The sequence below is a fragment of the Hippocampus bargibanti genome, linkage group LG08 (assembly GCF_051943395.1).
Source record: "Hippocampus bargibanti isolate YZ-2025 linkage group LG08, ASM5194339v1, whole genome shotgun sequence".
Classification (NCBI taxonomy): Eukaryota; Metazoa; Chordata; class Actinopteri; order Syngnathiformes; family Syngnathidae; genus Hippocampus; species Hippocampus bargibanti.
The window spans coordinates 19,359,127-19,375,133 of record NC_142741.1 but is presented as its reverse complement, the minus strand read 5'-3'; the positions used below and the strand labels follow the sequence as shown (position 1 = coordinate 19,375,133).

General features: G+C 41.4%; 1 protein-coding gene across 10 annotated transcripts in view; it reads right to left on the bottom strand.

Annotated features, from left to right (window-relative positions):
- stxbp5l (syntaxin binding protein 5L) overlaps positions 1 to 16,007 on the bottom strand; it is a 124,478-nt gene that overhangs the window by 101,663 nt on the left and 6,808 nt on the right. For all 10 annotated transcript variants that reach the window (XM_089003500.1, XM_089003504.1, XM_089003502.1 and 7 more), the window contains exon 3: positions 1,930 to 2,027. In XM_089003500.1, the coding sequence (XP_088859626.1) occupies positions 1,930 to 2,027 (98 nt within the window). The remainder of the gene's footprint in view (positions 1 to 1,929; positions 2,028 to 16,007) is intronic.

Here is a 16,007-nt window from a genome sequence, read left to right as displayed (position 1 = left end):
GGTAGAATATATTGGAACAAGTTCACAAAATGACAAAATGTGTCGTGCTGATTTGTAGTTCTTTTTTGAGTCTACAGTAGGTCTGAGCAATCAATTGAAAATTAATCAAGATTTCAATGTGGGCTCCTCTAAAAAACATAATTGAAGAAAAACAATTGACGTGGCGAACAGCACGCTATAATTTTCAACGCTGCAGTTTGTGAAAGTATCCTGAATGCAAAGCTTGTGGCCTTGTGTGATTTTGCCCTGACCCCAGCATGCTTTAGTGATTACCCTTTTGGCGTTTCCCATCAAATTAAACGTATTAAAAATAATAATGTAATACCATCTAAATAATAAAATATAATAAATAAATTTAAAAAATAATTGCACTCATTGTATATGTAAGCACAAGGCTTCATTTTAAAAAGATGACCAGCCTAATGATTAAATCAATGTCAAATCCCATTGACATGCCAACGGAAAGTTAGCATTCACTTCCAGGAGCAATAATCCTTCAAACAATGTCACTTGTTGTCACTCTCATATAGACAGAAAAACAAAGCTGCATTATTTGTCATCAAGGAATGATCATTTTCCGACCAAAAAGAACATTTGGAACATTTTCTATGGACCACCTGATGATTTCTCACAACACATTGTACCACAGCACAGCTGTTGGAAATCGCTATACTCCACTTGTGTCTATTTATAGTATCTCACATGGTTCCAGTGGGATGCAGAATAGGGCTATCATCAGCAGTGGTATTGATAGAGATGCTGTGATTATTTTTGGGCTTACATAAAAACCTAAATATGCATAGCAAGCCAAATGTGTATGCTTATTGTTGACATCCAGTCAATTTTCGTGGGAAAAATGTTGAAAAATGACCCACAACAATTACTGTGTTTTCCGGTGTGTGAGACGCACCGGAATATAAGGCGCACCCTGAATGTATGGTGTATTTTCAAACCTTTTCCACATATAAGGCGCACCTTCAATGAATGAGGAAAGTTTCCCAAATCTAATATATAAAGCTTTACCAAATATTATAAAATATATACAATATAATATTTACACCACATTATAAGGTGCTACAGTAGAGGCTAGGATTACACAGGGGGAAATGGAGCTGACAGTAGTTGTGAGACCTGTTGTAGCTCAATATTACGTCACATATAAGGTGCACCTGTGTATAAGCCATGTTTTGAAGAAATTCAAGGCTTTTGGTTGCTCTTTATAGACCGGAAAATGCAAGATTCGGAAGGAAAAGGCTTTGAACCGGATGGTTAAGAGTTAAAATTGCAACTAGTAACTTCTGCTGAGGTGTGACTGAGCAGGGGAACTGAAATCGCCCCCACCCACCTTCCCCTTGAATCTCGCGCATTGTGTGTGCACCCTCAATCTCACATCTCACTCTTCAAGCCTGTGTGTGTGTGTTTGTGTGTGTGTGTGTGCGTGTGTGTGTGTGTGTGTGTGTGTGTGTGTGTGTGTGTGTGTGTGTGTGTGTGTGTGTGTGTGTGTGTGTGTGTGTGTGTGTGTGCTCTGCCTCTCTGTGGTGTGCCACAAAAATATACAACAGAGTGAAAATTGAATTTCCCCTTGAAGGATCTGATTATTATCGGGTTAAAACCAAATGGGTTCTTCCTCAGCCCATGGTGCCTGTCTCAACAAGGTTTTATGATGCAAAACAAGGCCTGTTCATGTCCTTGGCCGAAGTAATGACAAAGGATATTTTGTTGGTAAAATAAATATGAGCCAAAAACACAAAATTCTGAGAGGTGGCGTTTTGGTTTTTAGATATGATCTTACCGTCGGGGAGAAAAAAAATTCTACTGAGATATGGATGGCCTATATTGCTTTGCCACCGTTTTCTTCAAATATTTGGATTCATACAGTTGGATGGGTTGTCTATGTGGTCAAGTGAGGTTGAGCAGATGAAAGGATACATCCGAACACCACCTGATCTGGAGCCGATGGCCAGGATCTTCTGCACAGGGTCAAAAGCCAAAGCAGTGGGCTGGTAAGGGAATCCATGGCGCACCGTCTGCAACACAAATGCACAAAACAATGTTTCCAGCCTGCTTTTATGACCTTGTACAGTGGCATTGTCAGTGGCCTTTAAATTGTAAAGCTTATTCTATAAAATCTGGGCCATTTAATCAAATGAAAAATAATGAATGCATTCTTCTGGGTGTATGCCATCATCAATGATAGCCACCAAAGAGTTTGTACAGACACAGACCACGTGTAGGTCTGATGGCATGATCGCAAACCATGCAGGACTTGAATGTGTGGAATACAAGAAGAATTTCACTTCTCATAATTGTTCATGCAATATCAAGTGATATTGCATGAACACATTTTCATTCGCAGACTTGAAAGTAGAAATACAATGGCTTGCAAGTGTTTGGATCCCTTGAACATTTTGACCTTTTGCCACATTTTAGGTTTCAAACAAATATATAAGATCATTTCGACAATCAGAAAGTGTGACAAAATTCATTTTTTAAACTTTTTTTAAACAAAGGAAAAACTAAAAAGTCGGGCATGTGGTAATATTAAGCACATTTACTGTGCATGCGGCCAACTGACCGCAGAAGTTCCCTGACGATCCAATGTTGACCTAAATGACTCTTCTTTTCCTTTCGGCTTTTTCCTTCAGGGGTCGCCACAGCGAATCATTGTCCTCGATCTTTCCCGGTTTTGTGCATCCTCTTCTCTCACACCTGCTACCTTCATGTCCTCTTTGACCACATCCATAAACCTCCTCTTCGGTCCTCCTCTCGGTCTCCTGCCTGGCAGTTAAAGATTCGGCATCCTTCTCCCGATATAGTCGGTCTCTCTCCTCTGGACATGTCCAAACCATCTCAGTCTGGCCTCTCTGACTTTCTCTCTAAAGCCTCTAATATGAGTTGTCCCTCTAAAGTACTCATTCCTGATCCTATCCAACCTGGTAACTCCCAAAGAAAACCTCAACATCTTCAGCTCTGCTACCTCCAGCTCTGCTTCCTGCCTTTTCTTCAGTGGCACCGTCTCCAGTCCAAACATCATAGCTGGTCTCACCACTGTTTTATACACTTTTCCTTTCATCCGAGCTGAAACCCTCCTAACACACCTGACATTTTTCTCCAGCCGCTCCAGCCTGCCTGGACACGCTTCTTCATCTCTTTTCCACACTCTCCATTGCTCTGGACGGTTGACCCCAAGTACTTAAAATCCTCCACCTTCTTTATCTCTTCCCCCTGTAGCATCACTCTTGCACTGGGATCCCTCTCATTCACACACATATATTCCGTCTTGCTGCGACTGATCTTCATTCCTCTCCTTTCCAGGGCATATCTCCACATCTCTAGTTTCTCCGCCACCTGTTCCCCGTTCTCGCTACAGATCACAATGTGATCTGCAAACATCATGGTCCAAGGAGATTCTTGTCTAACATCGTCTGTCAGCCTGTCCATCACCATAGCAAATAAGAAGGGGCTCAGAGCTGACCCCTGGTGGAGTCCCACCTCCACCTTGAATTCCTCAGTCACACCGACAGCACACCTCACAACTGTCTTCTGTCACTCCAGACTTCCTCATGCAATGCTACAGCTCTTCTCTGGGCACCCTGTCGACCTAAATGACTGATGATGATAAATACTGTAGAGGCCATTTGCATGTTACAAAATCTCCATATAAATGCAACCGCTCTGTCATGGTCTTAGAGGTATGTTCAAAGAATATTGAGAAAACAAACAGCATCATGAAAACCAAGGAACTCACCAGCCTCATCAGAAACAAGGTTGAGGAGCAGCAAGAGGATGCAAAAGGATTTAACAAGCGTTAAACAGCAGAGCACCACTTGAACAATCATAGTATCATAGTATAACACCACTGAAGAACTATCAAGACCAGGCCAACCTTCCGAACTCGGTGTGCCCAAGTTTCAAATCATCAGTGCATCAGCAAGGTCTCAGAAGCCTGATAACAATCCTGATCAAAATTTTCAGCCCAAGCATGGAGAGCACTGACTAGAGATGGAGCACATGGTCCCACGATCACTCTGGATTAACTAAATAGATCCACAGCGCAGGTGGGTAAATCGGTCCATTGGTTAACTATATTAGTCACACATTGAACAAATCTGTTCTTTATGTAATAGTGATGACCATAAACTTGAACTTTTAGGCCAAAATGCAAAAAGGCTGGACACCATATACATCACCTCACTATCAAGCATGATAACAGCGGTAGCGTGATTTTGTTGTTGCTTTTCATCAGCAGGAACACGGAGTATAGTTAGAGATGATAGGATGATGGATGGAGCCATTTTGGGAGAAGCCTGTTGGTGTCTGCAAATGAATAACCTACAAAGTTGCATCGGGCATTTTTTATCCATTTTGTGTTATTTTGTTTTACCCAACTTTTTTTAGAGTATAGATTGATTGAAGAGGAAATTCTCCATCATCGGGATTGTGAGGGGGGATTTGTTGTTTATCTCTATGTTAATTGTAATTGGTGAAAAATATGATTTGTCCCCACGCTTCTTGCTCATATTTGGCAGGCATATTTGGCAGGCATATTTGGAAGGGAACAGGCTCCAACTCACCTATGAAGCTAAAAAGCATAAATTACAGAACATTGACGGATGGGGAGAGATTTGTATGCTCATCGTGAAACATGGAATTACTATGACTTTTCAATTATATTCACTTTATCAAACATTGGTGAGACAACAAAACATATTTTACAAACAATTATTCCCAAGTGAGTGTTGTAACTCCACACAGGCCTCTCACGGGCACACCACTCATTGCGTATGCACATATTTGAAGATTACAGCGACAATAAAGTCAAATTATGATGAGCTCTTCATTGAATTTCAAATACAAAAATGAGTTTATAAGGTCAGCTACGGTCTCTTCTAAAGACTACAGATTAAGATATAAACCGATTCAAAAGTAGATATTTCACAAATGGATTCTTGAAAAACAGCTATAGAATTGAGAAAGTAAAAGACAATTTCACTATCCCTTTCTCTGAATTTGCTTGGCAAAGCCATCTTGCATTTCCCACTTTTGCGTCCCTTACCGGAATCGACTCTACTCGGATGTGGAGGCATGGACATTAGCAGCGTGGAAGTGGTGTACAAAGTTAGACAGAACAATTATAATGTGATTGATGCTAAGAACAGTTTTTTTATTATCTAGTGAACATAAGTGGAGGTTGTTTGTTTGAGTAGAAGTGCCGGAGTTGTGTAACCCCTCCGCTGTACCTCATCTACTGGGCCTTTGAGCTTTAATTAAGCATGCACGGGCATGAATTTGGAAAGATAGGATGAGTGTCTGTGGGCAAACATGATGCAGTGGGGATCCAAATAGACTATCAGGACCGTTTTCATCAGTGTGATACAATGTTTTTGCGGCCTGATTGAACAGTAAATTCCCATACGAAAGGAAATAGTATTTACGACACTCCACAAGGGTACAATAAATCTTCTGCGTAGGTCCATCCGTTTCTACAATGCTTATTCTAATTAGAGTTGCAGATGAGCTGGAGTCAATCCTAGCTGACTGGCCACGAGGTGGGTGCAACTTGGACTGATCGGCATCCAATTGCAAGACAAACAACAACTCAAAACACCCATGATAACAAATGAATAAGTCTGCAATTAACCTAACATTGATGCTTATCTCTATCTCTCTCTCTATCTCTCTCTCTATCTCTCTCTCAGCTTTTGAAAAAAAAGATTGCTTTTAGTTGGGCCATCTAGTGCGGGAAATACGGTAACTCCTTGCAAGTACAGTTCGAGTGGAATCGGGTCATATTACTGTGCGCCACAAAGTTTTGTGACTAATTTTTTCACATTTGTCTGTTTGGGTCACTTTTGGGTGTGTTGCTCTGTGCCTAAAACCGCTCCCTTATTAATGGGGTCATGCATAACTTGTGAAAATTCAGCGATTGGTGCAAGACTTTGCCTCCGTAAGCATCAAAGTACATATTGTTGCCACATTTTCAGAGCATTTTGGGGTTGCTGTACCAACAAGATTTTTAAATCATTTGTATTGTATTCCTTCCATAAATTTGCTGCTGTGAAAGTTAAATTTCTCCACTGTGAGACTATTAAAGGCTAACTCAATCCAATCCAATTGGTCTTTTCGCCTTGTGAAGACACTTTCCTTTCTCTACAATTTCTGATGTCACGTTGAGATATTTTTGAAACCATTCTATTATTAGGCAAGTTCACAGTTGCAGACACATAGCTGGAATAAGATAGGATAGATTCATTCTTTGTTGAGCATGTCAATAATCACTGGACATGTCTGTTTCTCACTAAAATGTTCACATTCAAAACAAAGACCAATGGGAAAACACACACGCACACATGCACATGCACACGCACACACACTCGCGCACACACACACACAAACACACACACACACACACATACACACACACACACACACGCACACACACACACACACACACACACACACACACACACGCACACACACGCACACGCACTCTCACCCTGTGTGAGTTTCCACCAGACCCTGTCAGGTACTTTGACCCCACTCGAGTGCACTGTTGCTGGGATACAAATGAACCACCCCCACATATACATACAAAGTACAAAGAAGAGATCCAAGAAGTGGTTGAGAAGTGCATTTACTCTGATGATTCCGAGAGCAGCTCATACATATTGCAAGGCCGTCAATTTCATCAGGCTGTTTTTAGTCACTGACTTTCAGTGAATCATATTTGTGAAGACAATTTGATCCTCCGATCTTCCATTTATTCATGTGTACGCTAGGGCGGTGCTCTTTTACCACGGAAAAACACTTGCTTGCTGCCATTTAAGAAATATTCAATGGAAACTCAGGTTGCTATCCATTATATACGGGTACTATAGATTGATTTTACCCATTTCCGCCACACCCACAGTGAGAAAACAAAACATAAAAGGAGTCACTTAATGTACAGTGATGCACGTGTGGTAGCCAAGATGTGTATTTGAAAATGCCACTGTTGTTAAACTGCAGGAAAGGACGCGAATGAATGCTGCCAGAGGCTGCATTACATCAGCTCTTCTCTGCATTTAGATTCTGCCTCCCTTTTATGTCACTGTTTTGTTGGTACCTCATCTTGACACCCACACAACCCTTAAGCACACACGGCTGGTGTTCTATTCCTTAGCCCGACATTTAAATCTTAAACGCTACGGAGTTAAACCACCACGCATCACCAACTATTTTCTCTATTGCTCTCCAAACAGTGTTGAGCTGCTGAGATGGTCTAGACCTCTGTATCTATAAATAGAAATCAGTGCCCATGTCTACCTACTGCCAGCCGATTGTACCATGAGCGACACGAGCTCCAAACATTGAGTGTCATCATCACACCAGCTTCATTCCTTACACATTAGCATGAGAAGCGTGTGTCCATCTTATCAATGCCAAATGTGCACCATTTTCAAGTCACAAGTTTGTTAGTTTTAGCAACTGCATACCATTAAGTATGTGGTGAAGCCCACCAATTATGAAGATCAGTTATTTTCAAATCCCCTTGCCCTGCAGAAAAGTCCTACAGAAAAATGCATACCTGAAATGTGAATGTTTTCAAGGTGTTAGAAGAGATCAAAAAGATCAGAGGAGACAGACCTTCATTGGAAAATTGTGTTTGAATATATAAGTGGTGTGCTTTGATGATTCCAAAATGAAAATAGCATAGAATATTCATTCTTCTGTCATGGTGGTAATATTTTACTTGATTATAATACAGTACATGTTTTAATTATTAGTGTTATCCACATAAGGGCACCCAGTCGTCGAGGAGTTAGCATATTCACTTCACAGTGCAGAGGTACTGGGTTCAATTTCAGCTCCGGCCTCCCTGTGTGGAGTTTGCATGTTCCCCGTGGGCCTCTGTGGGTTTCCTCCCACATTCCAAAAGCATGTAGGGCAGACTGATTCAATACTACAAATTGTCCCTACGTGCGAGTGGGAGTGCAAATTGTTGTTCGTTTCAGTGTGCCCTGCAATTGGCTAGTAACCAGTTCAGGGGTCAGGAACCTATGGCTCGCGAGCCATATATGGCTCTTTTGATGATTGCATCTGGCTCGCACATAAAAATAAATATGTATTTTTGCTGTTCATTTCCTATTTGGGCTGCAGTTGGCTGAATGCGCAATTTTGATTGGATGATACTGACATATGTCCATTGATGTTGAAACAGGTAAACACTCCCTTTTAAATAAACCTGACGAGTAAAAAAAATGCAGATTATCATACACTTCACATTGAATGGACCAAAGGATTCGCCTTTGTAGAGAGACCATGCTCTGCTGTCATTCTAACAACATCACCATTGATGAAACAGCTGAATGTCAGATGCACTTTGACAAAGCTCCATGCTACGTTAGCACTGTGAGACTAATAAAGGCATATCCAATCCAATCCAATCCAATCCAATCCAATCCAATCAATAAACCTCTGTGAGAGACAGCAGAAAGCAAGCGTAAAAGCTAATGAGCAGTTTGCAGGCTAGCTAGCAGTAACCTTGTGTATGGACCCAGCAAGTTGACTTTCATTCAGATTGTTTGGCTGGATTTTTACCAATACTGAGGAACGGAAAAGCATTCATATTACTGGTAAGTATTATCACAAAATCATTTTAAATGATACATGATGACATTTTGTTGAAATCACTATACTGTACATATATTGTGTGTGTGTGCACGTGTGGCTCTCACAGAAAAACATTTCCAAACATTTTGCTTTTATGGCTCTCTTAATCAAAAAGGTTCCCGACCCCTGCCCTACTGCCTGATGATGGAAGGAATAGACTTCAACAAACCCCATGACCCTTGTGAGGATTAAGCGGTTTGGATAATGGACGGATGGATTATCCATGTTAAAAATGTATTTTTTTACACATACCCACATTTAAATGTTTTCAAAGATAGAGAGTGAAAAAGAGAGAGACCGACAGAGAAAGGGAGACAGACAGACAGACAGACAGACAGACAGACAGACAGACAGACAGCAGGCAGGCAGGCAGGCAGGCAGGCAGACAGACAGACAGAGACAGAGAGATAAATAGCTTGGAATAATAAACAATACAGATTCTCCACAGTATATTTATATATATATATGGTATGGGAAGATCATAAAAACTGCACATAGGAAGGCCTGGAATTATACAATACAATACAATACAATACAATACAATACAATACAATACAATACAATACAATACAATACATATTGATTTATATAGCACTTTCACAACAGCTGAAGCTGGAACAAAGCGCTTAACATGGACAGCTATCATATACAGGAAATAAAGCAGTCACAAAGATACTAGAAAACACCATGGAGTAAAATTAAGATAAAGTCTGAATTATGTTGAGTCAAATGCCAAAGAGTACAAGTGAGTAAAGATGGGCAACGAGGGGGCTTGCTGAATGCTCAGTGACAGGTCATTCCAGCGAGTTGGACGAGCAAAGGAAAAGGCTCGATCCCCAATGAGCCTCTGTTTAGTTTTTGGAACATCTTATAATGTTTGGTCAGCAGACCTGAGGCGTTGGGAAGGTGTGTAACGGTGGATGAGCTCGGAGAGGTAAGGAGGAGCCAGGCCATTTAAAGATTTGAAAACAAATAACATCTTGAAAAGAACTCTAAAATGTACAGGGAGCCAGTGAAGTGCTGCCAGAGGAGGATTTATGTGCTCCCTCTTATGAGCACCAGTCAAGAGGCAAGCATTCTGGACCAGCTAGAGATGCTTAATGGAGGATTGGCTCACTCCAACGTTAAGTGCATTACCCTAATCGAGCCGAGATGTGACAAAGGTATGAATTACTGCTTCAAGGTGCTCATGAGAAAGGAGAGGTAGCCAGCTGCCTAAAATGAAAGAAGCTGGATTTAACCCTAAAATTGTATTGACCTTACGCCTCTGCCTTGTGAGGCAGTTGTGCAAAGCAGTCGACCATCATGCTGCATACATTTTAATATATTAATCATTTCTCAACCATCCATATTTGGAATCGCAGTGAAAGAGACCTTTCTCCCAGCCGTGTAAAGCTAAAGGCAAACAACACACTGGACTGGTTGTCATTGACAACTATTCACAAACACATTTACACAGTCACTGAGGAAAATGTTAAAGGTTGTTAAGTAAAGGTAATTAAACATGTGCTTTATATGAAGAAGATAAAGACATTGCTGGCTCTGAAGACTAAATCTCAAGTGTGGAAGAAAATGTTTTAAAGCATTCTGTGTTTTGAATGAAGCTTTGGAAAGTGTCCATTAATGAGGATCATGTTCTTCCTCGCATGCTATTGAATCAAAGAGATTTTCATCTCTGTTCCACTTTCATCCGCCCTTTCCAGAAAGCGCTTTACATTCTTTGTTTTATCATCAACAGTATGCAATGTAGCATGCGTGTGTGTGTGTGTGTGTGTGTGTGTGTGTGTGTGTGTGTGTGTGTGTGTGTGTGTGTGTGTGTGTGTGTGTGTGTGTGTGTGTGTGTGTGTGTGTGCGTGTGCATGTGTGTGTGTACAAATTACTTAATTACTTGTGTAGTGAATATCGATTAATGTCAACACTATTATAAAAACTGCCCCTTTATTAAATATAGGTGTTGATTAATCAATCATCATCGTGGGATTTCAATTTTAAACATGCATCTGACACGTGTCAATTCATCATCCAAGCAAATGAATCAAGACATTATGGCTGATTAAAGCTAGGTGGATATGCCCTTGAACATAAATGACGCCATCGTTACAGAAACAGGAGTGCATTCCATCTGGCGGAGCCTGAAAGCATTTTTTTGAAATAATTTGAACAAAGCCTTCACAACAAACCGGGCTCCTCATTTTGGTGAGTTACAAAAACAATACAACAACTTACACTCAATGGAAGCCACACGTCACTACAATGATGTATTAATGCGGCGCTTAATCAAGCATTTCTAGAGAAGAGACACCCTTAACAGGCTTGATCTGTTGAAGAGAGTGCACTGGAGTGCAATAAGAGGCTGTTTGAAAAGCTCAGCTGATTATATTTGCACAACATGAGGTGAGGCAAGCGGCCTACAGACTGAGTGGACAGAGAATTTTGGGAGCCCACACAAAATCAAGCAGAAGCTATTTCACTTTGAACACGAACACACACACACACACACACACACACACACACACACACACACACACACACACACACACACACACACACACACACACACACACGCACACGCAGGCACACACACACACACACACACACACACACACACACACACACACACACACACACACACACGCATACATGCACGCATATTACCAGTGACTCTCCATCATGGTTGTTTGCCTTTATCCAGCTCTGATGAAGAGAGTGTTGTCAGAGACGAAAAAAATGTTAAAGAAAAGAAAGTCCAAAGTGTCTACAGTTCCATTTGCAATCAGAATAATCATCAGAATCATCTTTATTGCCAAGTGTGTAGAACACACAAGGAATTTGTCTCCAGTAGAACACGCTGCACTAGTATCATCATAAGAAAAATGGAGGCACTATACATTTCTATTTGGGTTACAGTTGAGTTAATGGCTTGAAGAAGCCGTTTAAATGTCTGCTGTATTTGGTGTCCCGGTTTTGTGCATCCTCTTCTCTCACACCAGCTACCTTCATGACCTATTTGACCACATCCATAAAACTCCTCTTCGGTCTTCCTCTCGGTCACCTGCCTGGCAGTTCAAGGCTCAGCATCCTTCTCCCGATGTAGTCACTCTCTTTCCTCTGGACATGTCCAAACCATCTCAGTCTGGCCTCTCTGACTTTCTCTCCAAAGCCTCTAATATGAGTTGTCCCTCTAATGTACTCATTCCTGATCCTATCCAACCTGGTCACCAAAGAAAACCTCAACATCATCTCTGCTACCTCCAGCTCTGCTTCCTGTCTTTTCTTCAGTGGCACTGTCTCCAGTCCAAACATCATGGCTGGTCTCACCATTGTTTTATACACTTTTCCTTTCATCCTAGCTGAAACCCTTTTATCACACATTACACCTCACATTTTTCTCCAGCCGCTCCAGCCTGCCTGGACACACTTCTTCACCTCTTTTCACACTCTCCATTGCTCTGGACAGTTGACACCAAGTACTTAAAATCCTCCACCTTCTTTATTTCTTCTCCCATGAAGTAGAAAAGTAATAAGGAGATTTTCTGGAGAAAATGAAGCTCTTCAACCCCTGACACACAGCAGCTGTCAGCGTGGCTGTAAACTTTGTCCCGCCTTAAAAATTGTTCTGCTGTAAAGGTTCTAGGCCTGATGAAGTCACTGTTTTTACCGCAGCTTTGACAACAGACTCCCTTTGCTCTGTTGTCCCTGGCTGGTTCGTTTATATGATGGAGCGTTAAAGTACGTGAAGTGTGGCTGCAATGTGAATGACAGAAGGTTTTCTACTTATAGGAATCGCAACCCACATTTTTCATTCATTATCACTTGTGCGTGTCCTCATTAGGGTTATGAGTGAGTTGGAGTCTACCACTCCTGACCTTTGAAACATGGGATGCTTCACTTTTGACTGGTCACAAGCCAGCCACAGAAGGCATCCTGACAAATAACCATCTACACAATTTAAAGTCTTCATTTAACTAACTTGTATGATGATGGATTGGATTAGCCTTTATTAATCTTGCAGTGGAGAAATTAACATTTCATGGCAGCAAAGTGATGAAAGTAAGAGGAAAGGAGAGGAAGAAGTAGAAAAACAAAATATCGGAGCTGCTGTAAAGTCAGCCGCTCTCGCAGGACCATCTTGGAGTCAAAACAACAAAACAAAAAATAACACAATAACAAATAATGTGACACAACACAAAATATATAGACAGTCATTTAATGTTAAGCACTTTCGGCACCCTTTTTGTTGCATCAAGCAGTTCTAAATGAAAGAGGTTGATCAAAGAGTCATTTTCACCAGTGGATCAGGGATGTCATGGTGAAATGTGCATGTCTGCTACAAGCTAAATGTTGAAGCGTACAATGTTGATGATGAAACATACTCTCACAAGCCCATGAAAACGACACATAGCAGGACCTATGTCAGTTTTTCACATGTGTAAAAGTCAAGGTCCAGCGCCCAAATCTAGCCCACCACATCATTTTATTCGGCCCGCAAAAGCAATTCAAACTTGGGAAATTCCACAATGTTTGGTAATGTTTGAACCAAATTTTTAAATTGTTCCTTTACTTCAAAATTGAAGAGTAGTGATTAATTAATTTGTTGTGCACTCTATGTGTAATATGTGAAGGGGATTAAATATTCTAATGAACGACCATAAGTATAATTTTTTAGCATATTTTTTTGAGTGGACCAGTGTATATTTCCTTTATCCTGCCAGCAGCGTTCCCTCTTGCCGTGCCAGGAGATCCATATTTGAGAGATTGATTGCGGAAGTTTACTGAAGGGAATTAGGGTCTGTTGCTGAGACTGCACATGCTAGCATCACTCAAGACTCCTTTTGCACCAAAGGCCAATGACCCTGCCTGATTAAGACGGCTCTTGGTGGCCAAGCTGCTTGTTTTTTTGCCGCAGAGCTCCATGCTCCAAGTGTATGTCAAACATCGATTCTCTGTCACATTTTGTTTCTGTCAGTTTTTTTTCTTTTCGTTTTAGCCTGACCTCGCCTCCTTCTTACTCGAGAAACCCTTCTGACACATGGTAACACGAGCCTTGTTGGAAGTCCATCATACTGACTCATCACACTCATTGAGAGTCTGCAGTGTTGCTGTGAACACAGCGAGGTAATGTCAGACAAAGGATTTAATGATCACCAAAAGGGAATGGAGCAGCCTCAACCTGTCAAGCATTTCTTTTCATCAACTAATGGTCGCCAATTCTGTAGCAAAGCGAATAAAGTTTTGGGATTCTACAAATGCAGACTCAACCGAAGTGTGACAACAACAATATTTACTCACAGAAAAGTGTCGCGACAGAGTACAAACAGAAATTGCTGGTCACAAAATGCATAAACAAAAGCACTTGCAAAAGACAAGATACGCAGGAACCACCAAGAATAAATAAAGGAGGAAAAGATCAAAAGCTATAACAAGAATAAAAAATACTTTAGCCTCCAAGATTCTATGCAATAACGAGAGCAACAATGGAGAATATTGAGAGGCCGAGAAAACACTTGAGCAAGGTCAATAATCTGACAAGCGACAATCCAGTTTGGCTGTCCTAGAACACTTGACAGACTTGATTGGTAAATGCTGAACAGTAGCGCCAACTGGGGCTGAAAATAAAACCCACTTTCAAACTGAGACTTTGGAGTACAACAAAAACACTGCGGTGAACGACTACTCTTGCCATGAGCTACAGAAACACTTAAAAGTTTCAAGATATTGTGCTTAAATGTCCATATCCTAAAGAGAATCGTCTTTAGAATGGTTTCATCTGGTATATAAAATACACATGGTAACATGTCCAAAGACACAAGCCAGTGTCTTATTGTGCCGGTCCCGAGCCCAGATAAACACAGAGGGTTGTGTCAGGAAGGGCATCCGCCGTAAAATGTTTTGCCAAAACAAATATGCAAATCAAACCTTTGGATCCCATACCGGATCGGTCGAGGCCCGGGTTAACAACGGCCGCCATTGGCACTGTTGACCTTCAGGGTGCCGGTGGAAAATGGACGACTGTTGGTCGAAGAAGGAGAGGAGGGATGTGTGCCCGGAGGAAAAGAGAGAAATGGAACTTTGAATGTAGGAACAATGACAGGTAAAGGTAGAAAGCTGGTTGACATGATACAGAGAAGGAAGGTAGACATATTGTGTGTCCAGGAGACCAGGTGGAAAGGGAGCAAGGCTAGAAGATTAGGGTCAGGGTTCAAATTGTTCTATCATGTGAGGACAGAAAGAGAAATGGAGTTGGGGTTATCTTAAACGAGGAGTTTGTTAAGAATGTCTTTGTCATGAAGCCAAAATAAATGTTAAATAATTTTGTGTTTTCTGGATTTTGGATGGGAGAAAGTTGCGCATTTCTCCCCATCCAAAACAGTAGAGTTGGGTGATCACGAATTGACTCTGAGAAGGTGATTGCAACCACCTGGGAATGGCCAATTGCCGCTGGGATCTGATTGGCCAGAAGCTCAGGTGAAGCACCTTTAAAACTAGACTGAGCCAGTCACTTCGGGGAGGAAGAAGACGGACAAAGGAAAACCTTGAGAGCAGTGTTACCTGTGGTCTAGTGAAAACTGATATCAACCACAACTTCAAATAAAGAGAACTCACAATACCCTTCCTGCATCTGGCTGCAACTTTTATCATCTTTCCACCTGCTTTCTGTCTCACCGCATGACAGTCTTCGAAGTAAAAAGAGTATCAGATAGAATGATGAGTCTGAAGCTAGAAATTGAAGGTGTGATGTTAAATGTTGTTAGTGGGTATGCCCCACAAGTAGGATGTGAGTTAGCGAGGAAGGAGAAATTTTGGTCGGACTTTGATGAAGTCATACAGAACATCCACAGAAGTGAAAGGGTTGTAATTGGTGGAGACTTTAATGGACATGTTGACACAGGAAACAAATATGATGAGGAGGTGATGGCCAAGTTTGGACTCCAGATGAGGAATGCTGAAGGACAGATGGTGGTTGGCTTTGCTAAAAGAATGGAAATAGCTGTTGTGAATACTTTCTTTCAGAAGAGACAAGAACATAGGGTGACCTATAAGAGTGGAGGCAGGAGTACACAGCTAGACTACATTTTGTGTCAACGCCGAAGGAAATCAGTGACTGCAAAGTAGTGGTTGGTGAGAATGTAGCCAGACAACATTGGTTGGTGGTGTGTAGGATGACGCTGGTAGTAAGGAAGATGAAGAAACAAAAGACAGAAGTGAGGACAAAATGGTAGAAGTTGAAAAAAGAAGAGGGTTTCATGACTTTTAGGAAGGAGTTAAGAGAAGCACTAGGTGGGAAAGAGGTCCTTCCGGATGACTGGCAAACTACAGCGAACATAATCAGAGAGAGCGGTCAGAATGTACTTGGT